The 13,180-nt window shown below is 49.8% G+C and overlaps 1 protein-coding gene across 5 annotated transcripts in view; it reads left to right on the forward strand.

The window, feature by feature from the left end:
* The window catches only part of tax1bp1b (Tax1 (human T-cell leukemia virus type I) binding protein 1b), a 35,723-nt gene that overhangs the window by 13,722 nt on the left and 8,821 nt on the right, over positions 1-13,180 (forward strand). For 2 of the 5 annotated variants that reach the window (XM_090187321.1, XM_090187328.1), the window contains 10 exons: positions 154-344; positions 448-606; positions 1,786-2,025; positions 3,866-4,051; positions 4,707-4,958; positions 5,391-5,633; positions 5,824-5,896; positions 6,159-6,277; positions 8,128-8,253; positions 10,624-10,710. In XM_090187321.1, coding sequence (XP_090043447.1) covers positions 154-344; positions 448-606; positions 1,786-2,025; positions 3,866-4,051; positions 4,707-4,958; positions 5,391-5,633; positions 5,824-5,896; positions 6,159-6,277; positions 8,128-8,253; positions 10,624-10,710 — 1,676 coding nt within the window. Of the gene's footprint in view, positions 1-153; positions 345-447; positions 607-1,785; positions 2,026-3,865; positions 4,052-4,706; positions 4,959-5,390; positions 5,634-5,823; positions 5,897-6,158; positions 6,278-6,484; positions 6,549-8,127; positions 8,254-10,623; positions 10,711-13,180 lie in introns of those variants that run through there. The other 3 variants (XM_090187336.1, XM_090187347.1, XM_090187358.1) reach the window with 2 other exon arrangements.

Here is a 13,180-nt window from a genome sequence, read left to right on the forward strand (position 1 = left end):
GATTCGAACCAGCAACCTTTCTGTTACTGGCCCAACAGTCGTAACCGCTAGGCTACTTGCTACCTGATATGACCCTAGATACCTAGGCCCCGTCCAGAATGACCCCCTAGCCCTAGACTGTTTGTGATGTTGGTTGTTGTGTTCCTCCCTCAGGATACTACGTGCCCAACGATGATGGGGAGTTCTACCAGTTCTGCTATGTGACCCACAAGGGGGAGATCCGAGGGGCCAGCACGCCCTTCCTGTTCCGGGCTCAGAGCCCCTCAGAGGACGAGCTGCTGACCGTGGAGGATGAGTGCAACTCGGACATCCTGGTGGTGACCACCAGGACCGGATACCTGGAGGTATGTCAGAGAGAGAGAGAACAAGGCTCTGCAACGATACACACACGCACCCGCATGAATACACACACACACACACCTCAATGTTTTCTCTTTGTCCCTGCAGCAAAAGATGGAGGAGGCCCACAGAGAGAAGGAGGAGCTGGTTCAGACCATGAGCCTCCTGCAGAATGAGAAGGCGCAGCTGGAGGAGGAGAAGGGGAGACTGCATAAAGAGTGTGAGCAGGAGAAAGAGAAGTTTGCCCAACTGAGACGAGAGACCCAGGTGAGAACAACTCCTGGCAGGTAGAGCAAAAAGTAGCAAAACCCTTTGAAACGGACAACAATGAGTGTTCTTACTGGTCAAGTTCAGTTTGTTCCTCACTCATTTCCAAACCATTTTTTCTCTGTGCTGTGTCCACTGAACACACGACCCTGGTGGCAGTTGAAACGTCTCCCTCTAGCCTGTCTCTCAGTATCCCCCAGTGTGCCACACACACATCGTTCCACCTCTAACCATTATAAATAAATAAAGAAGTTGACAGTAATGATCTTGAGTGTGATCACTGTTCAACAGCAGATATGTAATACTTTGACATGTATCTGTAAAACATTGTGTTAATGATAACTCGTAGAACTATTCCGTTCCATAAAGTTGCTGGTTTTGAAAATGGCTTTGAGATGAAAACATAATTACACATTTGGTGGCTGTTAATTTTACGACAACACTTTTTATATGGGTTTTTTAATGTGCTGCGAAAAAAATGATTCCAAAATTCGGCTCATAAACTTACAGTAGAAACCAATTCCAAATCTGCTGCTGTCTTTTGGAGCCGTCGTTGTGCAGGCCTGTACTTACGACAGAGCAAACTTCCCTTCCAGCCTCAAAGAACAATAACACGCCAGATTGAAATGGATGATTTGTGGCCAGATGATTTTACATCTCAGAAGTAGTATTTATTTGTTTCCTCCTCCGCTCACAGCCACACTGTTAGTATTGGATTTACAGGGTGTGTGTGTGTGTGTGTTTGGGAGATTTGAATCCATAAAGGCCTGGCAGTGTCTCAGTGTTTGACACAGACGGGACTGGCTGGGAAATGGCTGGGATTTCCTCCAGCAGCCGCCTGTCTGTCACAGCACTGAGGGTTTGTTCTTGTTGTGCTTTAGAGACAGGAAGTGATTCAATTGAAGACGTTGCAGATATATGTCCTGACATGGTTCCCTATTCTAATCTACATGACAGAGAAGCATGTCTGTTCTGTGTCACGTATTTCTATCTGAACGTTAGGAATGACAAACCAACAACATTCTTTAGGGAAACTAGTTGATGATAGAAGAGAATCTCACTGTCTCAGGTTCTCACAACTTGTCTCCTGCTCTCTGGTTTGCTGTGTAAAAAGGGACACAAAACATACATTTTTAAGTTTACAAGTTACTAACTCCCTCCCTCTCTCTCTGTCCCCAGGAGGTGCAGGCGTCGTGCCAGGCCCTGCAGGAGGAGAGAGAGGAGGTGAAAAGAAGGCTGGAGGAAGCCACAGCCAGGGTCCTGCAGTTGGAGGATGACCTGATAAGAGTCACCCAGAAGGGCCTGCAGAAAGAGACAGAGCTGGACAGCCTGAAGGACCGAGTGAAGAAGCTGACTCTGGAGAAGGACGGCCTGGAGTCACACCAGAAGGATGAGAAGGATGAGAAGGAGCTCTACAAGGTCTCTTTCTCTCTCACACACACACACACACGTTGCGCACACTGCTTGTGTACCATGAGTCATGTGACTGGCTGTGAAGGATCATACCAAGGGTTGCAAAATTCCCAGGTTTTCCATAAATCCTGCTCGGACGATTCCAGATTTCCTGCAACCGGGATTTATGAAAAGCCTGGGAATTTTGGCAAAGTGACTGGAATCATACCAGAGATGTCTTTTAGACTATAGTCAACATGCCACTCAGATAATCTGACCACTTCTCTCAGTCCAGGTAATCTGACCACTTCTCTCAGTCCAGGTAATCTGACCACTTCTCCTAGTCCAGATAATCTGACCACTTCTCCTAGTCCAGGTAATCTGACCACTTCTCTCAGTCCAGATAATCTGACCACTTCTCCTAGTCCAGGTAATCTGACCACTTCTCTCAGTCCAGGTAATCTGACCACTTCTCCTAGTCCAGGTAATCTGACCACTTCTCTCAGTCCAGGTAATCTGACCACTTCTCTCAGTCCAGGTAATCTGACCACTTCTCTCAGTCCAGGTAATCTGACCACTTCTCTCAGTCCAGATAATCTGACCACTTCTCTCAGTCCAGATAATCTGACCACTTCTCCTAGTCCAGATAATCTGACCACTTCTCCTAGTCCAGGTAATCTGACCACTTCTCTCAGTCCAGATAATCTGACCACTTCTCTCAGTCCAGGTAATCTGACCACTTCTCTCAGTCCAGATAATCTGACCACTTCTCTCAGTCCAGGTAATCTGACCACTTCTCTCAGTCCAGGTAATCTGACCACTTCTCCTAGTCCAGGTAATCTGACCACTTCTCTCAGTCCAGATAATCTGACCACTTCTCTCAGTCCAGGTAATCTGACCACTTCTCTCAGTCCAGATAATCTGACCACTTCTCTCAGTCCAGGTAATCTGACCACTTCTCTCAGTCCAGGTAATCTGACCACTTCTCTCAGTCCAGGTAATCGGACCACTTCTCTCAGTCCAGATAATCGGACCACTTCTCTCAGTCCAGATAATCTGACCACTTCTCTCAGTCCAGGTAATCGGACCACTTCTCTCAGTCCAGATAATCGGACCACTTCTCTCAGTCCAGATAATCTGACCACTTCTCGCAGTCCAGATAATCTGACCACTTCTCTCAGTCCAGATAATCTTACCACTTCTCTCAGTCCAGATAAAGCCATTAGTGTATGTAGCTGCTGTTTCCCTGCTCAGTGGGATCCCACAGTGTTCTGGCTGAACAGGGAATGGTCTGTTCCGGCCCTCTTCCGCCTGGTTCTCGCCTGCTGTTTCTGGGGAGTTTAGTAGTGGTGGTTTTGGTGACTGGTGTGTACAGCTCAGGAACTAGGAGTGGAACACACACACAGGCACGCTGTCGCCACGGCAGCACCAGTGAAAGCTGCTCATTTAGTGTCCCAATTGGCACCCTATTCCCTTTATAGTGCACTACTTTTGACCAGAGCCCTATGACCCCTGGTCAAAAGTAGTGCACTACATAGTGAATAGGGGGCCATTTTGGTGGCGTCACACAGAGTGGGACTGCAGGGTAGTTTAACGAGCCCACCTCAATCTCTGTGTTGTAATTAAGGTTATGCTGCATTTCTTTTAGGAGTCAGAAACGCTGCTGGCTACATGTTGATGAAGGATGCTGATTAATATAGCACAGAGGGGTGTCTGGAACACCAGGCGGAAACATAGCCCTTTTTAATGATTCCTTTTGTATACCAACCCCCTACATTGTCCGTCTTTCTGGGACCATTTAAAATGCTTGGATCCTTTCTGATTGTAATGTGATTTGCTATTTTAAAATATTTGTTTGCGGTTCTAGATCCACCTGAAGAAGCGTGAGCTGGAGAACACTAAGCTGAGTGCAGAGCTGCAGATGCTGAAGGCTGTGGATGTAAACAAGGAGAACACCATCGCTCAGTTCAAAGAGGAGGTGGGACGCCTCCGCTCCTGCCTCACTGAGAAGGAGAAACAACACCAGGAGGTCCTGGCCCAGGCCTCTCCCTTGGTAAGAATCATGATCTTATCATGGCAGCCTCCCAGATCCCTACTTTGGACCAGTGCACTATATAGGTGGTAGGGAATATGGACCGCACACATACAAGAGACTAGAGGCAACACCGTCAAAGCCGCAGAGCAGCGCCCATGGAGCCGTCCTTGCTCAAAGGCAGAGGGTAGACTGGGGATTCGAACTCACAACAAATGTTAATTCCGAGTGTATGATTTGTTCATCCATACCTGTGTATATGTGAGAGAGAAAGATGTGTTTCTCTCCTGGTGTCCCTGTGCATGTATTGACCTCTCTCCCCTGGTGTCCCTGTGTATGTATTGACCTCTCTCCCCTGGTGTCCCTGTGCATGTATCGTTCTTTCTCCCTGGTGTCCCTGTGCATGTATTGACCTCTCTACCCTGGTGTCCCTGTGTATGTATTGACCTCTCTCCCCTGGTGTCCCTGTGCATGTATCGTCCTTTCTCCCTGGTGTCCCTGTGCATGTATTGACCTCTCTACCCTGGTGTCCCTGTGTATGTATTGACCTCTCTACCCTGGTGTCCCTGTGTATGTATTGACCTCTCTACCATGGTGTCCCTGTGTATGTATTGACCTCTCTACCCTGGTGTCCCTGTGTATGTATTGACCTCTCTCCCCTGATGTCCCTGTGCAGAGTGAGCTGAAGGCCATGAAGGAACAGCTTCGTCAGAAGGAAGAGCAGCTTCAGGCCAAACAGCAGCAGGCCTCCATGTTGTCTGCTGAGCTGAGGGACGCGTCCAGCGCCCGCGACCGCACCATGGCTGACCTGTACCGCATGAGGCTGGAGACAGACGCCCTGCAGCAGGGGAAGCAGGAGGCCCTGGCCCAGTGTAGCCGTCTGGAGGGCCTGGTGAAACAGATGAAGGATGACGCCCAGCAGGAGGCGGTAAGGAGGATGCTTGATTTACCGCTCTTCTTTTGACCAGGAGCCATAGGGCTGTTTGAATTTGGGATGTATAATTAGTTTGCACTCGATTTAGCTTGGAGATTGAACTTTTGGGACGATTCCATTTGTCCCGTTATACTGGAAAAAACTAAATCAAGTACAGCTGATATATTTGACAGACTAGTGTCCTGTCCAGGAAGTGTACTCTGGTACATCAAGCTGCCTCACTACAGAAACAGGAGATAGACTAGTGTCCTGTCCAGGGGGTGTCCTGGTACATCAAGTAACCTCACTCTAAAAATAACTGGTAACTGAGCTCCTGTTCTGAATCGGACAAGGTTTACTTGCTCCAATATTTGACAGGTCTGATGTTAACATGAAGTGGCCATCTCTGTTCTCACTGTCCCCCTGTGTGTTGTGTTGTGGGAGCAGCAGGCTAAGTCTGAGGTGTGCAGGGTGGAGGATGAGGCAGGGGCTGACCCAGCCACCGTGGCTGAGCTGCAGAGAGAGGTGGAGGATGAGGCAGGGGCTGACCCAGCCACCGTGGCTGAGCTGCAGAGAGAGGTGGAGGACCTGAAGCTCCGGCTGCACATGGCTGCAGAACACTACAAAGAGAAGTACAAGGAGTGTCAGAGGCTGCAGAGACAGGTGGTCAAGCTCTCTGAACAACCTGGGGTGAGTGACACGCACACACAGGCATGGATACACAGACACACACAGGCATGGATACACAGACACACACACACAGGCATGGATACACAGACACACACACACAGGCATGGATACACAGACACACACAGGCATGGATACACACACACACACACACACACACATCAACATGTGTCTTCATATTGTTTGTGTTTAGGAACTGAGGAAGAACCCAGCAGCTGAGACCATGGCCGTCCCTCTGTCTGTCAGTCCAGACATCTCTGTTCCAGGTACACACACGTTCCCCTCATATATTACTACCAGTGACAAACCCTGAATTAAAACAAGTCCTCCTTTGTTGTAAACCTGTCAGGTCTGGTTTACATGCTAAATGTTTGATTTAAAGTCAATTGAACAGAGTTGAATTAGGGGTCAAAATAACACTTCCATCAGACAAGATGTGCATTTGATCCCAGAGGATAAAACTATTTCTAGGTCCTTGATGTTAAACCTATTGATGGGTCAGTAACGGTCTGTCCTGTGTGTCCCCAGGGAGTCCAGGTTCTGCTGACCCCATGCTGGAGGCCATCATCCAGGAGAAACTCAAAGGTTTCAGCAGAGAGGCATCCGACAGGAGCGACAAGTACAGGAAATGCAAACAGATGCTGAGTGTAAGAACTCTTCTTGGCTTCCTGTCTGGTGTGTTCCTCATCGTATTGTCACCAGTTCTTGCATAGTCGACCAGAGCAACCAATCAATCTAAAAATATAGAAAGAGAACACTGTTTCCCCAAAGGTGACAGTTTTTCCTCACTTCCAAGAGGTTCTGGTTTGAATAGGTGACCAGAGTCGGTGACCAGAGTGTTATTGTCTCTCTAGGAGGAGAAGGAGAGTAGCTACATGTTGTGACCAGAGTGTTGTCTCTCTAGGAGGAGAAGGAGCGTAGCTACATGTTGTGACCAGAGTGTTGTTGTCTCTCTAGGAGGAGAAGGAGAGTAGCTACATGTTGTGACCAGAGTGTTGTTGTCTCTCTAGGAGGAGAAGGAGAGTAGCTACATGTTGTGACCAGAGTGTTGTTGTCTCTCTAGGAGGAGAAGGAGAGTAGCTACATATTGTGACCAGAGTGTTGTTGTCTCTCTGGGAGGAGAAGGAGAGTAGCTACATGTTGTGACCAGAGTGTTGTCTCTCTAGGAGGAGAAGGAGAGTAGCTACATATTGTGACCAGAGTGTTGTTGTCTCTCTAGGAGGAGAAGGAGAGTAGCTACATATTGTGACCAGAGTGTTGTCTCTCTAGGAGGAGAAGGAGAGGAGCTACATATTGTGACCAGAGTGTTGTCTCTCTAGGAGGAGAAGGAGAGTAGCTACATGTTGTGACCAGAGTGTTGTTGTCTCTCTAGGAGGAGAAGGAGAGTAGCTACATGTTGTGACCAGAGTGTTGTCTCTAGGAGGAGAAGGAGAGTAGCTACATATTGTGACCAGAGTGTTGTCTCTCTAGAAGGAGAAGGAGAGTAGCTACATGTTGTGACCAGAGTGTTGTTGTCTCTCTAGGAGAAGAAGGAGAGTAGCTACATGTTGTGACCAGAGTGTTGTTGTCTCTCTAGGAGGAGAAGGAGAGTAGCTACATGTTGTGACCAGAGTGTTGTCTCTCTAGGAGGAGAAGGAGAGTAGCTACATATTGTGACCAGAGTGTTGTCTCTCTAGGAGAAGGAGAGTAGCTACATGTTGTGACCAGAGTGTTGTTGTCTCTCTAGGAGGAGAAGGAGAGTAGCTACATGTTGTGACCAGAGTGTTGTTGTCTCTCTAGGAGGAGAAGGAGAGTAGCTACATGTTGTGACCAGAGTGTTGTTGTCTCTCTAGGAGGAGAAGGAGAGTAGCTACATGTTGTGACCAGAGTGTTGTCTCTCTAGGAGGAGAAGGAGAGTAGCTACATATTGTGACCAGAGTGTTGTCTCTCTAGGAGGAGAAGGAGAGTAGCTACATGTTGTGACCAGAGTGTTATTGTCTCTCTGGGAGGAGAAGGAGAGTAGCTACATGTTGTGACCAGAGTGTTGTCTCTCTAGGAGGAGAAGGAGAGTAGCTACATGTTGTGACCAGAGTGTTGTTGTCTCTCTAGGAGGAGAAGGAGAGTAGCTACATGTTGTGACCAGAGTGTTGTTGTCTCTCTAGGAGGAGAAGGAGAGTAGCTACATGTTGTGACCAGAGTGTTGTTGTCTCTCTAGGAGGAGAAGGAGAGTAGCTACATGTTGTGACCAGAGTGTTGTCTCTCTAGGAGGAGAAGGAGAGTAGCTACATGTTGTGACCAGAGTGTTATTGTCTCTCTAGGAGGAGAAGGAGAGTAGCTACATATTGTGACCAGAGTGTTGTCTCTCTAGGAGGAGAAGGAGAGTAGCTACATGTTGTGACCAGAGTGTTGTCTCTCCAGGAGGAGAAGGAGCGTAGCTACATGTTGTGACCAGAGTGTTGTCTCTCTAGGAGGAGAAGGAGAGTAGCTACATGTTGTGACCAGAGTGTTGTCTCTCTAGGAGGAGAAGGAGCGTAGCTGCATGTTTGCTGATGAGCTGGCCAAGATGGAGGTGAAGCTGAGGGAGCAGCTGAAGACCAACGGCAGCCTGAAGCTGCAGCTGGCAGCCGAGGAGGACCGCTATAAGGTACATTGTAGAGCAGTACTACAGAGACGTCTGAGATCAGCTGGGGAAGACCACTATCAGGTACAGGATAGATTCTGTAGATACCTGTCTAGGAGGGCTACTACCAGGTACATTGTAGACTATGTAGAGCAGTACACAGATCTGAGATCACCAGAGGAGGATCATATATTGTCAGTTGAGCTTCTGTTTCCTCAAACCCAAAACTGACATGTCTGGGACCAGGCTAGGAGAATCACTACCAGGTCAGTGTAGAGTAGGGTTACAGACAGGTCTGGGACCAGGCTAGGATAATCACTACCAGGTCAGTGTAGAGTAGGGTTACAGACAGGTCTGGGACCAGGCTAGGAGAATCACTACCAGGTCAGTGTAGAGTAGGGTTACAGACAGGTCTGGGACCAGGCTAGGAGAATCACTACCAGGTCAATGTAGAGTAGGGTTACAGACAGGTCTGGGACCAGGCTAGGAGAATCACTACCAGGTCAGTGTAGAGTAGGGTTACAGACAGGTCTGGGACCAGGCTAGGAGAATCACTACCAGGTCAGTGTAGAGCAGGACTCTCCTACTCCAGTCCTGGAGAGCTAGATAGTTCAAGTGATGAGAAGCCTGGTCCCAGATCAGAATGTTTTATCCAACCTCCTCTCCCTATCATTGTCATGCCATGATATAGCCTGGTCCCAGATCTGGATGTGATAGTGATGTAGCCATCTCCTCTGACTTATCATAGTCATGCCAAAGCACACACAGGTCTGGGACCAGGCTAGAATCAGAGCAGATAAATAGATATCAGTCCAGTTGAAGGCCAACTCCAGGGACAGTTGTGTTGATGGGCAGAGTCCGTTCAAAGGAAGGTTTTATTATTGTTTGTGAGTTCTGGAGACCGCCAGGTTCGGACTCTGAAGTTGTGTCCCAAATGGGACCCTATCCTTGTATAGTGCACTAGACCAGGGCCTGATGACTCCTTGCTGTCCCCAGTCCACCTGACCGTGCTGCTGCTCCAGTTTCAACTGTTCTGCCTTATTATTATTCGACCATGCTGGTCATTTATGAACATTTGAATATCTTGGCCATGTTCTGTTATAATCTCCACCCGGCACAGCCAGAAGAGGACTGGCCACCCCTCATAGCCTGGTTCCTCTCTAGGTTTCTTCCTAGGTTTTGGCCTTTCTAGGGAGTTTTTCCTAGCCACCGTGCTTCTACACCTGCATTGCTTGCTGTTTGGGGTTTTAGGCTGGGTTTCTGTACAGCACTTTGAGATATCAGCTGATGTACGAAGGGCTATATAAATAAATTTGATTTGAAATAAATTTGATCTGTAGGGCTTTGGACAACAGTATTGCACTATATAGAGAACAGTGTGCCGTTTGGGACACACCCACGGAGATAGCCAGGGACGGGGTTGGACTGAGGACTCCTGTTGCCTGACTAATGCAGGAGTTGGCTTTGTTCAGTGTCTCTGTGGAATTCAAACGGCATGTTCTGGTCTGAAGTCCCTCCTGGTGTAAATCTACTGTCTGAACAGGAACTGTCAAGGCCTTTTTATAGCTGCTATCAATTCATTGTTCGTCACTAGAGGTTAAAACTCCATGAAGGGAAAAATTAGTTCTGCTTTCAAGTGTACTTTTTGACAAAGGAGCTAAGATGAGTCTGATGTTTATTTGATATCAAATCATTTTCTCAACACCCATAATTTTAAATTGATGTCTCCTCCATGTCTCCTGACTGTCTCCTCCATGTCTCCTGACTGTCTCCTCCATGTCTCCTCCATGTCTCCTGTCTGTCTCCTCCATGTCTCCTGACTGTCTCCTCCATGTCTCCTCCATGTCTCCTGACTGTCTCCTCCATGTCTCCTGACTGTCTCCTCCATGTCTCCTGACTGTCTCCTCCATGTCTTCTGACTGTCTCCTCCATGTCTCCTGTCTCCTCCATGTCTCCTGACTCCTCCATGTCTCCTGACTGTCTCCTCCATGTCTCCTGACTGTCTCCTCCATGTCTCCTGACTGTCTCCTCCATGTCTCCTGACTGTCTCCTGACTGTCTCCTCCATGTCTCCTCCATGTCTCCTGACTGTCTCCCTCCATGTCTCCTGACTGTCTCCTCCATGTCTCCTGACTGTCTCCTCCATGTCTCCTCCATGTCTCCTGACTGTCTCCTGTCTGTCTCCTCCATGTCTCCTGACTGTCTCCTCCATGTCTCCTGACTGTCTCCTCCATGTCTCCTGACTGTCTCCTCCATGTCTCCTGTCTCCTCCATGTCTCCTGACTCCTCCATGTCTCCTGACTGTCTCCTCCATGTCTCCTGTCTGTCTCCTCCATGTCTCCTGACTGTCTCCTGTCTGTCTCCTCCATGTCTCCTGACTGTCTCCCTCTTACAGAGTCAGGTGGCTGAGAAGGGGCGTGCGCTGAAAGAACTGAAGGACACTCTGTCCGCTCTGATGAAGGACAAGGAGAGACTTGAGGAGGTTAGTATAGTTGGGGAAGTTAGTAAGTATAGCAACACTACACTATAGCTTTAATTTTCCTCCATTCTAGACTTCTCTCTGAACTAAAAACACCCCAAAAGAGCAGCAATTTTCCCCATATCCTAATCTGGCTGGGGTTTAACACATCTCTAATTGGTGAAGTAAAGCAAAGTGACTTCTTATTTTCCATTCAATTACTCTGGACCACAGAGGAGTCCACATTGGGCCCGGGAAACTGCTGAAGGGTAGCTCGCTCGCGTACGCATTCGTCACTAAGAGCAACAAAACGACCCAATTTGAGGTTGAGACTGTCAATTAAATTGGCGTCTGGTTCAAACTTCCAGTAAAACACAAACCTTCCATTGCCTTTTGTAAATGAGAGGATATTCTTTTTTTAATGAATGACTAATTAAACTGTTTGTGAGAGAGAGACGGGGGAGAGAGAGAGAGACAGGGGAGTGAGAGAGAGACAGGGGAGTGAGAGAGAGACGGGGGAGTGAGAGAGAGACGGGGGAGTGAGAGAGAGATGGGGGAGTGAGAGAGAGACGGGGGAGTGAGAGAGAGACGGGGGAGTGAGAGAGAGACGGGGGAGTGAGAGAGAGACGGGGGAGTGAGAGAGAGACGGGGGAGTGAGAGAGAGACGGGGGAGTGAGAGAGAGACGGGGGAGTGAGAGAGAGAGGGGGAGGGAGAGAGAGACGGGGGAGTGAGAGAGAGACGGGGGAGAGAGAGAGAGACGGGGGAGAGAGAGACGGGGGAGAGAGAGAGAGACGGGAGAGACGGGAGAGAGAGAGAGAGAGAGAGAGAGACGGGGGAGAGAGAGAGACGGGGGAGAGAGAGAGAAACGGGAGAGAGAGACAGGGGAGTGAGAGAGAGACGGGGGAGTGAGAGAGAGACGGGGGAGTGAGAGAGAGACGGGGGAGTGAGAGGGAGACGGGGGAGTGAGACACGGGGGGAGAGACGGGGGGAGAGAGAGACGGGGGGGAGAGAGACGGGGGAGAGAGAGACGGGGGAGAGAGAGACGGGGGAGAGAGAGACGGGGGGAGAGAAACTGGGGAGAGAGACATTGGGGGGGAGAGAGAGAGACATTCGGGGGAGAGAGAGAGACATTCAGGGGAGAGAGAGAGAGATGGGGGAGAGAGTGAGACGGGGAGAGAGAGTGAGACGGGAGGAGAGACGGGGGAGAGAGATGGGGGGGCGGGGGGAAGAGAGAGATGGGGGGGAGAGAGAGAGACGGGGGGGAGAGAGAGAGACGGGGGGGAGAGAGACATTGGGGGGGGAGTGAGACGGGGGGGAGAGAGAGAGAGACGGGGGAGAGAGACATTGGGGGGGTAGTGAGACGGGGGGGGAGAGAGAGAGAGAGACAGGGGGAGAGAGAGAGACAGGGGGAGAGAGAGAGACAGGGGGAGAGAGAGAGATGGGGGGAGAGAGAGAGAGACATTGGGGGGGTGAGACGGGGGGAGGGAGAGAGACGGGGAGAGACATTCGGGAGAGAGAGACGGGGAGAGACATTCGGGAGAGAGAGAGAGAGAGAGAGAGAGACAGGGGGAGAGAGAGAGAGACAGGGGGAGAGAGAGAGATGGGGGAGAGAGAGAGAGAGACATTGGGGGGGAGTGAGACGGGGGGAGAGAGAGAGAGATGGGGGAGAGAGAGAGACAGAGACGGGGGGAGAGAGGGAGATGGGGGAGAGGGAGGGTCTGAGCGGAGGGAGGGGGAGGAACTGAGCGGAGGGAGGGGGTGGAGGAAGCGAGAGACCGATGAAGGGAGAGGGACTCAGCGGAGGGAGGGAGCGAGAGACCGATGGAGGGAGAGGGAGGGACCGAGCGGAGGGAGGGAGGGAGAGGGAGGGGCGGAGGGAGGGAGGGAGAGGGAGGGACCGAGCGGAGGGAGGGAGCGTGAGACCGATGGAGGGAGAGGGAGGGACCGAGCAGAGGGAGGGAGGGAGAGAAGGAGCGGGCGGAGGGAGAACGACCATAGTTCTAGGTGCTGCTGTGAGGTGGTTGTGGCCAGTATTGACTCTCCTGGAGAGGAGGGACATAGAAATGTAGCTGAAGTTAGATCTGTAGCTGGCTAACATGCTGACCACACCGAGCGTTGTAAAATAAATGTACACATACATGTTATTCAATCATTGCACTCACACTGCTCGCACGCACCAAGGAGCGTCTGCATTGCCAAGCACTAAAATAGAAGTCAGTTCTATTTGTGATGCTTAACGTGGTGGAAGTCCTGCCTCTCCCATCTCCTCATTGGTTTATAGAAACATATATCCACTTGCCATCACCTCATTGGTTATACCCACGTGGGTGATTGAAAGATGATCTGAGGTCGGTCGGTCGGTCAGTTGTGGTAATACACCTTATTATGAAAGTTAGATGCCAATCGCCATATAAGGTCCAAAGAAGAAAAAGGAGGAGGAGGAGAGATGACTAGAAACTATTCGGTTGATAATTTTTTGTGTGGATTAAAAGT

The sequence above is a fragment of the Oncorhynchus mykiss genome, chromosome 2 (assembly GCF_057628025.1).
Source record: "Oncorhynchus mykiss isolate SJ-2025 chromosome 2, ASM5762802v1, whole genome shotgun sequence".
NCBI lineage: Eukaryota > Metazoa > Chordata > Actinopteri > Salmoniformes > Salmonidae > Oncorhynchus > Oncorhynchus mykiss.